At 39.0% G+C, this 11,865-nt stretch overlaps 1 protein-coding gene across 1 annotated transcript; it reads right to left on the bottom strand.

Annotated features, from left to right (window-relative positions):
* Positions 1-2,590: 2,590 nt before the first annotated feature.
* LOC113671883 (uncharacterized) lies at positions 2,591-9,395 on the bottom strand. Its single transcript, XM_089213891.1, is given in 7 exon segments — positions 2,591-3,611; positions 4,141-4,355; positions 4,571-5,206; positions 5,805-6,030; positions 6,032-6,275; positions 6,790-7,054; positions 9,274-9,395. Coding segments are annotated over 6 exon segments (1,698 nt in total). The 5' UTR covers positions 7,047-7,054; positions 9,274-9,395; the 3' UTR covers positions 2,591-3,491.
* Between the last annotated feature and the right edge of the window lie 2,470 nt (positions 9,396-11,865).

Here is an 11,865-nt window from a genome sequence, read left to right on the forward strand (position 1 = left end):
CTAAATTTACTGAACAACTCCTCAGGCAAAATGTGATGACGTTGTTGATTACTTATCATCGATCAAACGGAAAAATTTGATTTTGACCTCGTCCTTAAAGTAAAGAGGAGTGGGCCAAAAAATTGGTCTACCGGGTTTTGTAAAACTCTATTTCCAAAGTTGCTGCAATTTAACTTTGGGCAATGCTGAGGGTCTCGATGGGGTGATGGCTTTCACGGGTAACGGTTTAAATTTTGGCCAATTTACGGCTAACGGTTAATATCTTTCCATTGATGTTACCAGAAGTGTTTTTTTACGGTTAACTTTTTTTTACGACTAACGCTTAAAATTTGTCAATTTTTACACCTAACGGCTAAATTTTTAGGCCATTTTAAGGCTATCGGGTAGCCCAATTAGACCCTCAATACTGTAATAGGAGGATTTAGGCTATTGTCAGTGGCCTTACAAGTCTCAGTATGCGCATGTTGAAGTTATATACGTTATAAACCCGAAGGAAAGTGGATTTACCCAAGGGACTGACACAGCAGAAATACGCGCTACTCGAGTCAGACTTGTCTTAGCTATGAAACTCCGAGGGGCGACATCAAATGCCACTACCTAGTTGAGGTCGTCACTACGAGATTCTTGGTGTGTGAAATGTCGTCAGTAGCCAAAAATATTTACATTTTCTGCTGCTTTAGTCAGGGAACGAGTACTTCGTGAGAAAAGCTAACATAATGACATTTCTGAAGGATGATAAGAAAGATTTACCCAACTCACCTAAACTTTAATTAGGAAATAAAATCATCACAAAAAACCCAGAAATATTCAAATATCGAAGGTAAATCAAATACTGTTTGTAAATTCTGAAACTATTCGCAATCAGCCAACTGGAAAACTCGTCTAAGGAAAAAAGATAATTTCTTGAACACAATATTTATTGAATCATATCTTAAAAGGGTTTTTATAGCAACTGCAAATGTCTACTTCAACATGAAGTGTCAAGTTTTTGTTCAATGCCTCTGGATGATCGATCACCTCGAAAAGTTCGACCGTCCTAAAACCTCTAGAATTAGAACTAGTCACGGTATCAGTAAATTATCATGCCAGAAAGTCTGGGGCTTCCACATGTAAGAAGATTTACTTAACTAGTTATAGAACGCGTTTAGGCAAGTAAGTTCGTCACTTGCGTCAATAGGAACTGCATAACAAAAGGGTGGTCATAGCGACTGCGGGAGGCTACTTTGATAGAGATCTTGGAATAATGATAACCTTCAGGTCGATGGTACTTTATAAGGAGGCTCAAAAAGTTAAGCTCACATGTTTAGCTCAAACAATAATCAAATGTCATAAAAAAAAAAACACAGTAAAAATCTTCAAATAAAGCGAAGATCTTTAGTGGAACTAAATACTAAAGAAAAAACTTGTTTCCCCCCTAAGCATTTAGTGTTGTTTAGGTTCAAAGCGCATTTATGCTTTAGTCACGTAGCCCTTAAACACCTGGATTTGTTTGATGTTATCCCGGCTTATATTGATACCTTAGATTTAAAAGTTTAAAATGACTAACTTGATCGACGCTAGGAATTTCTTTTTTGGCTCGAGAATCTTTAAACTCAAGGGAGTGACTGGGTCAAGGTTTGCAGCATAAACACTGAATCTTGTAAACTACTAAATGCCGATCAAGACGAACTTTGCATATAAAAACAATTCGTGAGGACGAAGTTAATTTAGCATTAAATAATTTTATATTGACAAGCCTCTGTATGATTTTTAGCCTTCCTTGCTGTTTTTTTATTTTCATGATCGAAATAAATCACAGAAAGATCAAAATCTGGTTAAGATATAAGCGACACTCTAGGCTGCTTCTTCTACTAAACATTCGCATAGCAACGTGGATTATTCCATAAACAAAAGACAAAAGCCGAAAAAAAAAAAACTAAAAAAACACTTTCCCATTTTCAGCCTCTAGCTTCACAGTGTTATGAGTTATATCTATGCCTCTTTGTTAGGGATATAATATATGTATTTTGGATGGAACGTTTTACGGGCGAAAAGGAAATTTGTAATGTTCCTTTCATTTACCAGCACAGCCGCCATCATTACAAATCTTTGTTGATTAATAATAACAAATGAATTCTGCTTCTGGTGAAAAGGGAACATAAAGTAAAAGGAATGTTTGTATAATAAATGCGTCCTCAGTTCTTGGTATGATTTATTTCCTTTGTTATTGACCGGAAACGCTTGATTGCACTCTCAGTCAGACAAACCTCCTCACCCTCTCCCCCAACGCGGTATTTCAAAACTCTTTACACTGACAATTAATTATAATTACAATTAATAATATGTAATTTCCAGATGGTCGACTGGTAATCGTGGGCGCGCATCGAGTAAAAGAGAGGTCATCGAGGCCGCGGGTTCGAATCACGCTATAGGAGTAACTCTCAAACTGGCTTGGGGGCCGAGTAACTCCTCCCCATGGAATATTCGCAATTTTTTTTTGCTGTCTTTTTTATTATTTCCCTTACTAATCAGCATTTTTAGCAATGTTCTTCCTTTATCTTTTTTTACTCTGAACTGTTATTGGGTCACGGAGGCACTTTCTCTGATACGGTTTTTGCAGGTGTTGGTTGTTGCTTTTATTTGTCTTTTTTCTTTTTCTTATTATTCTTTTCAAAATTAGATGTTATCTATAGTACACAATTATACATTCACAACTGAAAAAAGAAAACTTGACAAAACATAACAAAACTTCTCTCATGTGTATTTTCTGTGAACGAGTAACAATTTTCTCACGGCCTGCAGGTCGCTGATGCCAGGTTATAAAAATCTACCCACAAAGAATTCATTCATTGGTAGACATGGCATGACCCGGGTTCGATTCCTGGCGTCATATGTGAATTGAGTTTGTTGTTCGTTCCTGTCCTTGCTCCGAGGGTTTCTCTCCGGGTCCTCCGGTTTTCCTTCATCCGCAAAAACCAACATTTCATTCGATATGTAAACAGCGGACAAGAAGAACCACCTGCTAAATTCTCATTTTATTTGATTTACTTTTATGTGTGGCCATGCAGCCAACTGAGTTTGGAGGATGCAACCAATTACCCAAACATTTTCTCGAGAATCTCATGAAAAAAAGATGAAAAAAAGTAGATAAACTAAGCCTAACTGCAAAAACCAAAACAAGAAATAGTGTGTGGGTCCAAACAAAGGTCGGTTGATAAACTCAGCCCGTTCACTGATGAAAGTTAAACAAGACGTGACGGCTTAAAACCTAAATAACTGCGGACTTTAAATTCAGATATTCACGAACTGTTAGATATAAACAAATGATCGCTGCAGGACTAAATACACAGCAATTTCATTTGATAAGATCATTCCTTTCACTTGAACATAATCAGTGACCATAATTCCACATTCTTAATTAAGATTAATTTCGTCGTCAAAGTGTTGCCAGCTACATGCATCTCAGTTGATTAAGGAAGGGAGGGGTGGGGGCAGGGCATGTTAAACTATATTCAATCTTTAACACTGAGACATTCCAAAACGCTTGACGCTGAGGCGTTTGTCTTCTCAACGAGATCTTTTACTACTTGGGTATCGAATGAAAATTCAAACTTGGACGTCAGGTTTGTAAGCTGTTGAAATGAAAGAAATATAAATTATTGTTGTGTACTAGGGATCTAGTATGAGTTGGCCACAGTCGGATTTTGGGCGGTTAAAACGAGAAAAAGAGAACCCTGCTATGGATAATTGGCGTTGCTTTCTAATTTTTAACGCTGTGGAAATGGGATCTTTTTCTTAGTAACCTTCTTGTTTGGAAAGTATAATGTTTTCTCTAAGCAAAATTTATCTCACGGGGGGGGGGGGGGCATGCTTAGAACATGTTTAGACAGTAGAGTAGGTCAGTGAGGAGCGTGGGCCGAGGTAGATTCTTGCGTTTGTTTCCTCCAATCACTAATATCCGCTGACGTAAGTCACGTGAATATCACTCTACTTATGCTTATGAGCATCTTGGGTGACCAGGCCAGTTAATTCTCAACCTTTTTCCATTAACTTACAGATCTATATATGATCAAAAGAAACAGTTTTGAGGAAGTCCAAATAGTGCGTTTGATTTTACTTATAGCGGTATAAAGCACAATAAAGAGACCAGATACTTGTTACCTCTTTGTATGTTACCAAAAATACGCTCTGCTGTAACGGCTTGTGCAGGCCCAAACCCCTTCGCTGATACCGAGAGTGTATAGGACAGCAATTCAGTATGTAAAGCGCTGTTGCGATTATTTCACCAGGCCAGGAACCATCTGACGATTTATTCACATGAGCTTCCACATTAGCTTCCATTAACAGTTCAACTGCACTCTCCACCCAAAAACCTCCTGGAAGAAATGTTGAATGAAACGGAGTCAATAATCTGTGTGTATTCGAACCACCCTAGGGGTAACTAACATATAGTCAACACCCCCCTATATAATAAACCGCTGGTTCATAAATTTCTAAGAATTGTCTAGATTAAGAAAAAAAAACAAAAGTTTCTCTAGGAAGCCCTCCAGCAGAAGAAAAATCCACAGCAGCCCACTTCGATCGTACTCACCTTTTCCATCACAGGCAACCAGAGCAGTAAACCGCCGAGGACGAACATCATCCAGTTGAAAGCCCTCCATAGTTGACAACACATGACGAGAAAGTTTTAAAACATCATCCTTTGAGCTTCCGTCTCTTGTTTCGATTTTACCCACACCAACTGTTTTCTTTAACAGTTTACAATCGATGCCAATGCTTAAGGCATTTTTCCATTCGGCGAGCTTATCCTCCGGGACAAGCAAAACGACTTCTTTAGAATCAGTTGCCAAGAGAGACTTCATGATAGAGAGCACACCGAGTCCTTCCTTGGTAGAAATGTCATTTGACGTAACTATGGCAACAAAAGAGGCGTGGCTAAGTCTTAATGCTGCCTTGGCGAGTGAGTCAACTGTCTAGTCAATTCCAGTACTTAAAAGTGATTTTATTGGATCCCGTCTAAGCAGTTTTTCAAGTTGCTGAATCAGCTCCAGTGCTTTGTCGGACACAAGGGAACCGAAAACAGGGTTTTCAGTTATGAACAGGGCTTTCGTTTGCAGAGATTCCATCCACCTAGGGACGTTCATCTTGTTGAACGCGTCATTGTTGAGATCACTTATAAAGTCACAACAATTCGCGGTTGGGCTTAGGCTAATCGCCAGGGGAAGCTCTGAAGAGAAACAAAATAGCATAGTGTTCGTTAATCAATTGATTAAAATGCCGGCCTGTCTTACGGTTTCATTTAGTCGGATAGAGATGGGAGAGCAATTACCTCAAGCTACGAAAATGTGAAATCCTGCTTGTGCAACGAAGGAGGAATGATGATGACTACGCGCGAGTGTTTTGAAACCTCTTGCGCAAGCGACGCAAGTAGTATAAGGGGGCACTATGCTAATAGCTACACAGCTAATTAGAGAAGAGGATTATGCACTCCGTGGTACAATTGAATTGACCATATGGCCGGATTGGCATTCAAGATCGCGATTTGATGTATCACGCGGTTTATAATCCTCTTCTCTGATTGACCGTATACCATAGTGTACCCTTATATTATTGACGCATTGAACTCCATTGTCCGGAGCAAATTTCCTGCTATTCAGAACGTTGAGAGAGCACCTCGCTTGGAGAAACGTACTTTGTCAAACACACAGGGCATGGAAGCCTGGTCACTTGTGGTTTGCTACTATCTATGATGATTCCTTAGCTGAGTTTGTCGTACGAAATCATTGGTAAGAGTCGTTTGAAAGGTTTTGAATCGCGTCAGATACTTGCATTAATTATCGCCATCGTGGCAGTTGTACCACAACCCCAGTACATGCATGCATCTCCTTCCCTTATATTTGGTTTGTCATCAAACTCAGGATTATGCAGATCTTCCACTCCAATCCAAGAAGCTTCACCAATGTGCGTAGGGGCTCCGTGTACTTTGTCCAAAAAAGCAGTCACCTGCGCGGCCCTCTCTACTAAGTTTCGAGGCATTGGGCGCATCGACATGCATGATTACTTTTCCAGAGAAAGGACCTGAGGTGACACATGGAACCTTAGTCTTGTAACTAGGCACACTGCGTCCGATCTGCACGTGTCGAACTGGAAGGTCAGCGTCTTGTAGCGCGAGCTCGAAGGAGCTACTGCAGCCAACGTAAAAGGTAACAAAATCGTCGAAGGGTATATCTAGTAAGTCTGTTACGGTTTTGGAACAGACCCCATTTTCATAAATACCATATGCTGACAGATCCGTCCTATCAAAATATAATCGAAAAAAATAGCTAAGTTAATTGGAGAACATTTTATTTATTTGAGAAAATTTTGAGAAATAAATGCAAAGCTAAGAAAATGCGATAGATTTCCAAGAGCAAATGAACTCTTGTTTTGAACTGGATAAGAAAAAAAGAAATTTTGAAAGAAAACTTAGCACACGCTTGTTTCGTCATCAAATGAAAACCCTCACTTTAAAGCACAAAGCGACAACTAACTGTGACTTTCTCTTTTTCTCCTACATTCTCCAATACTCTACGCTCTCCACGGTTCGACGTTTTTACGAGATCTGTTTTCATAACCTCATACCAAGAGGGTTCGATGCAATATGTAAAAATAAACTTCGTGTTACAAACAAAAATATCAACGCCGCCGAGATTTTCGGTCTTCGTCGATTTTCTCTTTTTCATTTTACCTTCAAAATCTGATTTCAAAGGTAGAATTTTTTCTAAAAAATGGTCGAGTCTAAAATAAAAATCTAGCCATCTCACAAATTACCGAATGTCCACATTTGCTGCCAAGGGTGGAGCTGACACTTCTCCCGTGTTGCTTCTATAAAGTAAGGGGCAAGGGGCGTGGTTCATTCGGCAAACTTCTGCGAAGTGTTCTGCCTGGCTCGACGGAATTATGTGAACGCTAGTTTGTGTAAAACCATTGGACATGCCATTTGTATGGGCTTCGGGGAAGACGTTTTGTCGGAACTGACTCCTGGCCTGAGCTCCTGTCCAAGATGCACGGTCCCTTAAAGAAAACATCCCGGGATCTGAATGTAAGAGCAGAAGGAAACATATTTGGACAATATAAAAAGATAGTATTTTTTGGTCATGTCACGATCTTGGGACAAAAGAAAACATGGTGAGCCCTCATAAGGTATCGAACCTCAGACCTTTGGATTTCGAGCTCAGATGCTCTAACACTGAGTCACAGGGACTCCATGTTTAGCTTAGCCATAAAAAGATTCATATGAAGAGGTTCATATGTGTATAAGACGAAAAAAAAATTCTTCTTCCATTTAATCAGCGAGCTCAAATATATCACTTTTCATATTTGGATAAATAGCAACTGCATCGAAACTACATTGTTAAATCTATCGATAGGTCGATCTTGATGGTACACAACTTAAAAAATTCTAAAGAAAACTTCTGGTCATTATTAATAACTGAAACAAGTGTTTGACGATTCAAATGTTTACGGTAAGCTTTTAAAAGCTTTTAAGTGTGTCGGGAAAACTTGATATTTGAAATACTTGTCCCGTGGCGTCCTTTTACGCAACATGCCTTACATATTTTTAGCTACTCCAAATTTAGATGTCGATATCTGGACAACTAGTCAGAATATAGAAAAAGCTCAATATGCATTTGTTGATTGATGCCTTGTGAACAAGACTGCGCAGTCGTTTTTCTCGAGCTGCAGCATCCGATACCCGATAAATTCAATCAAAGAACCTTAGGTCGTTTCACGCCTTACCGGCTCCTAACACTTCCTAAAAGGAAAACTCGCTTAAATTATAATTTTATAATAAACTGCATTTAATAAGCTTTCTTCTGATGCATAGTTTGCTAGGATTTTAGAGAAACTAGCGAACGTACAATTTTTCCCGAAGGACACCCGCGAAGCTGAGAAGAATACTTAGCGAAACGAAACGAAACGAAAACTGGCGAGAAATAACAAAACTAAAGGAAAGATGCAGATGTATTTTCTAATAAGGTAAGAATAACTTCCACAAGGACTCTGGAGTAATCGTCAATCGATAAGAAGGATTTTTATTCATTTCGCTAAATAACAATTCAGGAAGAGGTTTAGTATTTTGCGAAATCAACTATTTTTCGCCTGCGGTGACAATGTGACCTCTTTCGTGTCACAAAATACATTGAAACATCCCAAATTTTAAATTACCAAAGATTTTGGCCTCCTCAGTCTTATTTCTATAACCGTATCAAAATATATTTCGCAAAACATGTAATTTTAGGATAGATACTCTTTTGCGAAACGGGCTATTTTCACCCTTCATTAAGGTCTTTCTTTTCGGGTCACAAAATTACGTTTAAACTCAACATCATATTATATACCCGAAGATCTTGGTTACCTCCTCCTTCACTATCCATATAAAGTCAATCTCGCAAAGTAGTGATTTTAGAACAATTACTATTTTGCGTCATGGATTATTTACACCAGCGGTAACGCTGAAGCCATTCTCGTGTCACGCAATAGGTTTGGTAATATACCAATGTGCAATATTTAAATTTATTTTCGTGACATGAAAAAGGTCACATAGCCGCCGAAGGGTGAAAATAGTCGATTTCGCAAAATAGTAACTCTTCTTTAATAACTACTTTGCGAAACGAATTAAAATCCTACTCAATGACTAACGTTTACTCCAAAATCCTCGTGAGAGTTACCTTTACTTTATTAGATGATATACCCTAAGCAATAATAAGCAATTACCTGGTTTTGTTTCGTTTCGCAAAATAGAATTTGCCGAAGTAATCTTAAATAAGTTTCAAGGATGGTGTTTTTAATTCGTTTTTCAGTCTAGAGAAGTAAATATTGACTATCGCACAACTGTGCCGATTAATTATTGTGCGAAGTGATCTTCCTGGCGAGATGAGAAATTCAACTTTATCCTTTATCCTAACGTTTTAAATATGGCCCACTTAATTCAAGGCTACAGTTGTACGTGGTCATTTTGTCTTGTGCGTAATGAAAGTGTCACTCGTGTCAATTTAAAATGGCTTTAAGGTTTCGCGTTCATTTAGATCGTACAGTCCTTTCTTCGCAATTATACTTACATTTTCTCAAAAATGTATGCTGTAAGGATGCTATCTCTGGAGCTGTCTGTTTGATCGGCCACCGAATCTTTGTTTCTTTGTGGACCGTGGTGTAACGATGTCACGGAAAGTTTCAATCTGACCAACCTGACTGCAATCAAGGTGATGATCTATAACTCAAAAACGAGACTTGCCTAATCTGATCATTGCTTACCTGATCAATGCTTTCCGATCTCTTCCGAGAATAGAGAGACAACAAACGGCGTTTGTGTTACGCATGAACTGCTGTTGTTCGTTGCAAACAAAAAGAAGAGACTTTCTTCTTCGTTATACTCCTATATAATCGAGAGTCTGATTGGATGAGTATTCAACCAATTGAACTCCCTGACAGAGAGATCCACGTTTTTCCCGCGAAATTGCTTGGTGAGATGGGGGGGGGGGGGTAGGGGAGTAAAAATAAATAAGAAATTTTCGGGGGGGGTCGCATTGGCGAATTCGGTCGGGGGGAGGGGGTGCTGGTCCGAAAAAAATTTCCAGATTTGAGATCTCCAGACGTTGGCACCTCTGCAACAGGTAGTATTACAGAAAATTTGTATTCCCATGCAAAACTGAAAACCTGCAGCATCCCAGATATTTATGAGTATCCTGTTCCCCAAGAGAAAGATGATTCAAGAATAAAGTGACTAACTGACATTCAACCCATAACTAAATAGCATGATAACCAAAAAATGGAAAATTTGGCCACTAGTGTCCAAAATCCAAAATCCAAAATCAAAAATCGGCCATTAGCATCCAAATTAAAAATCGTTCACTTGTGTCTAAAAGTAGCCACAAAAATTATATCTTTGGGTCTACTGGTATAATTTGCAGATTCAAACGGTAAAAATGCTCCCTCTTCTAAAAACAAAATTCATCCTCTAAGTTTTCAAGATACCCCGATCACACTAAGTCTTTTTAAGATATTTCCGCAAGGAAAAGCTATGTTTAACGAGCCCCGGCAGACGAGGCCGTCCGCAATTGTGACGTATGCCAATAATCCCCGTTTACATCGCTTCTATCAGTTCTTTGTATGATTCATTTCAATTCTTGATTAATCTAACAAACGAACGCTACTTCTAGTGCAAAGCGAACAGAAAGTAAATGAAAGGTATATAAAACAAATGCGTCCCCTATATGAATTTTGAACGGTATGTTATGTCATATCACAGCGTTAAAAATGAGTGAAACCTGGCGTGTAACATTGTCCCAATACACTCATTTGATAGCCTCTTGGAAAAGTGTCCGAATCGTCGTGTTTCACAAGCCCCGGCATATGAGACCGTCCGCCACCGGAACATATGCAAATTTTTGTTCTCCTTCATTCGCTTTTCTCATCAATTCTTTAAATTATTAATTTCCTTTATGCTCGATTGCACTCTCAGTCAGGAAAACTTCCTCACCCTCCCCCCCCCCCCCCAAACCCGGTATTTAAAAACTCTCTACACCGACAATTTAAACATATAATATATGTAGTTTCCAGATGGTCGACTGGTAATCGTGGGCGCGCAACGAGTGCAAGTGAGGTCATCAAGGTCGCGGGTTCGAATCACGCTGTTCTTAATCTGGCTTGGGGGCCGAATAACTTCTCCCCGAGTATGATTTGGAGCTGGCGGACAAGGAGTAACTCTCAAACTGGCTTGGGGGCCGAGTAACTCCTCCCCATTTTGTTTTTGATGTCTTTTTCAATTTTCCCTTTATTATCATTAGAATTTTTCTTCTTCTTTTTTTATCCTTTCTTTTCTGAGTAGTTATTCTTGTAAGCCATTTCTGATACGGTTTGTGTACGTCAGTCTTCATGTCATCCCCACACGCGGGAAATCACGCGAAAACTAAATCATCTGAGATAAATCCGTGAGATGGAGAAGTCCGTCCCTCCTTTTAGGAGAAGGCTGGTGTGGAATTCTGGGAATGGTACACTACTTTCCTCACTAACATCAATATTTTTTCTTCACTGAAATTCTTGACTCGCGCGGCGGACTCCGCCGGAAAGTAGAGACTGATCGTAGTCTACATACTTGCATGAGATGAGAAATTGGCCTCTGTCCTGTTTTGTAAATATATCTAGAAACGCACAAGTATGGAATATAGAGCCATATGGAATCTATCTGTAATTATTTACAGCACTTCTAAACACTACTGCACTGTACTGGTTGTGATCAATGCACAAATAGACCCCCCGGGAGAGCACTACTTAAAGTTTTTTAGAATCAAGTTTTTAACAAAAAGGCTGTTCACACTAAGTAAAGGGTGACCACATTAATTTGATAGAGGCGACTGCTTAATAGAGGTGAAAATTACTTTAATTGACCATTCAATACAGATGGATAATGATGCAAACAGCCTGTTGGGACTTAGTAAAGGGTGACCACATCTCCTTGATAGAAGTGAGTACTTAATAGAGGTGAAAATTACTTAATTGACAATTCAATACAGATGGATGATGATGCAAACAGCTTGTTGGAACTTAGTAAAGGGTGACCACATCTCCTTAATAGAGGTGACTGTTTAATAGAAGTGAAAATTATTTTATTTGACTCTTCATTGCAGATGGATGATGATGCAAACAAGCTGTTGGAACCTGGTTAAGGGTGACCACATTCTCTTGATGGAGGTGACTGCTTAATGGAGATGAAAATTACTTTAATTGACCATTCAGTACAGATGGAAGATGATGCAAACAGCTTGTTAGGATGTAATAAAGGGTGACCACATCCCCTTGATAGAAGTGAGTGCTTAATAGAGGTGAAAATTACTTTAACTGACTATC

This window comes from Pocillopora damicornis, chromosome 8, assembly GCF_964200805.1.
Source record: "Pocillopora damicornis chromosome 8, jaPocDami1.2, whole genome shotgun sequence".
In the NCBI taxonomy this organism is placed as follows: Eukaryota; Metazoa; Cnidaria; class Anthozoa; order Scleractinia; family Pocilloporidae; genus Pocillopora; species Pocillopora damicornis.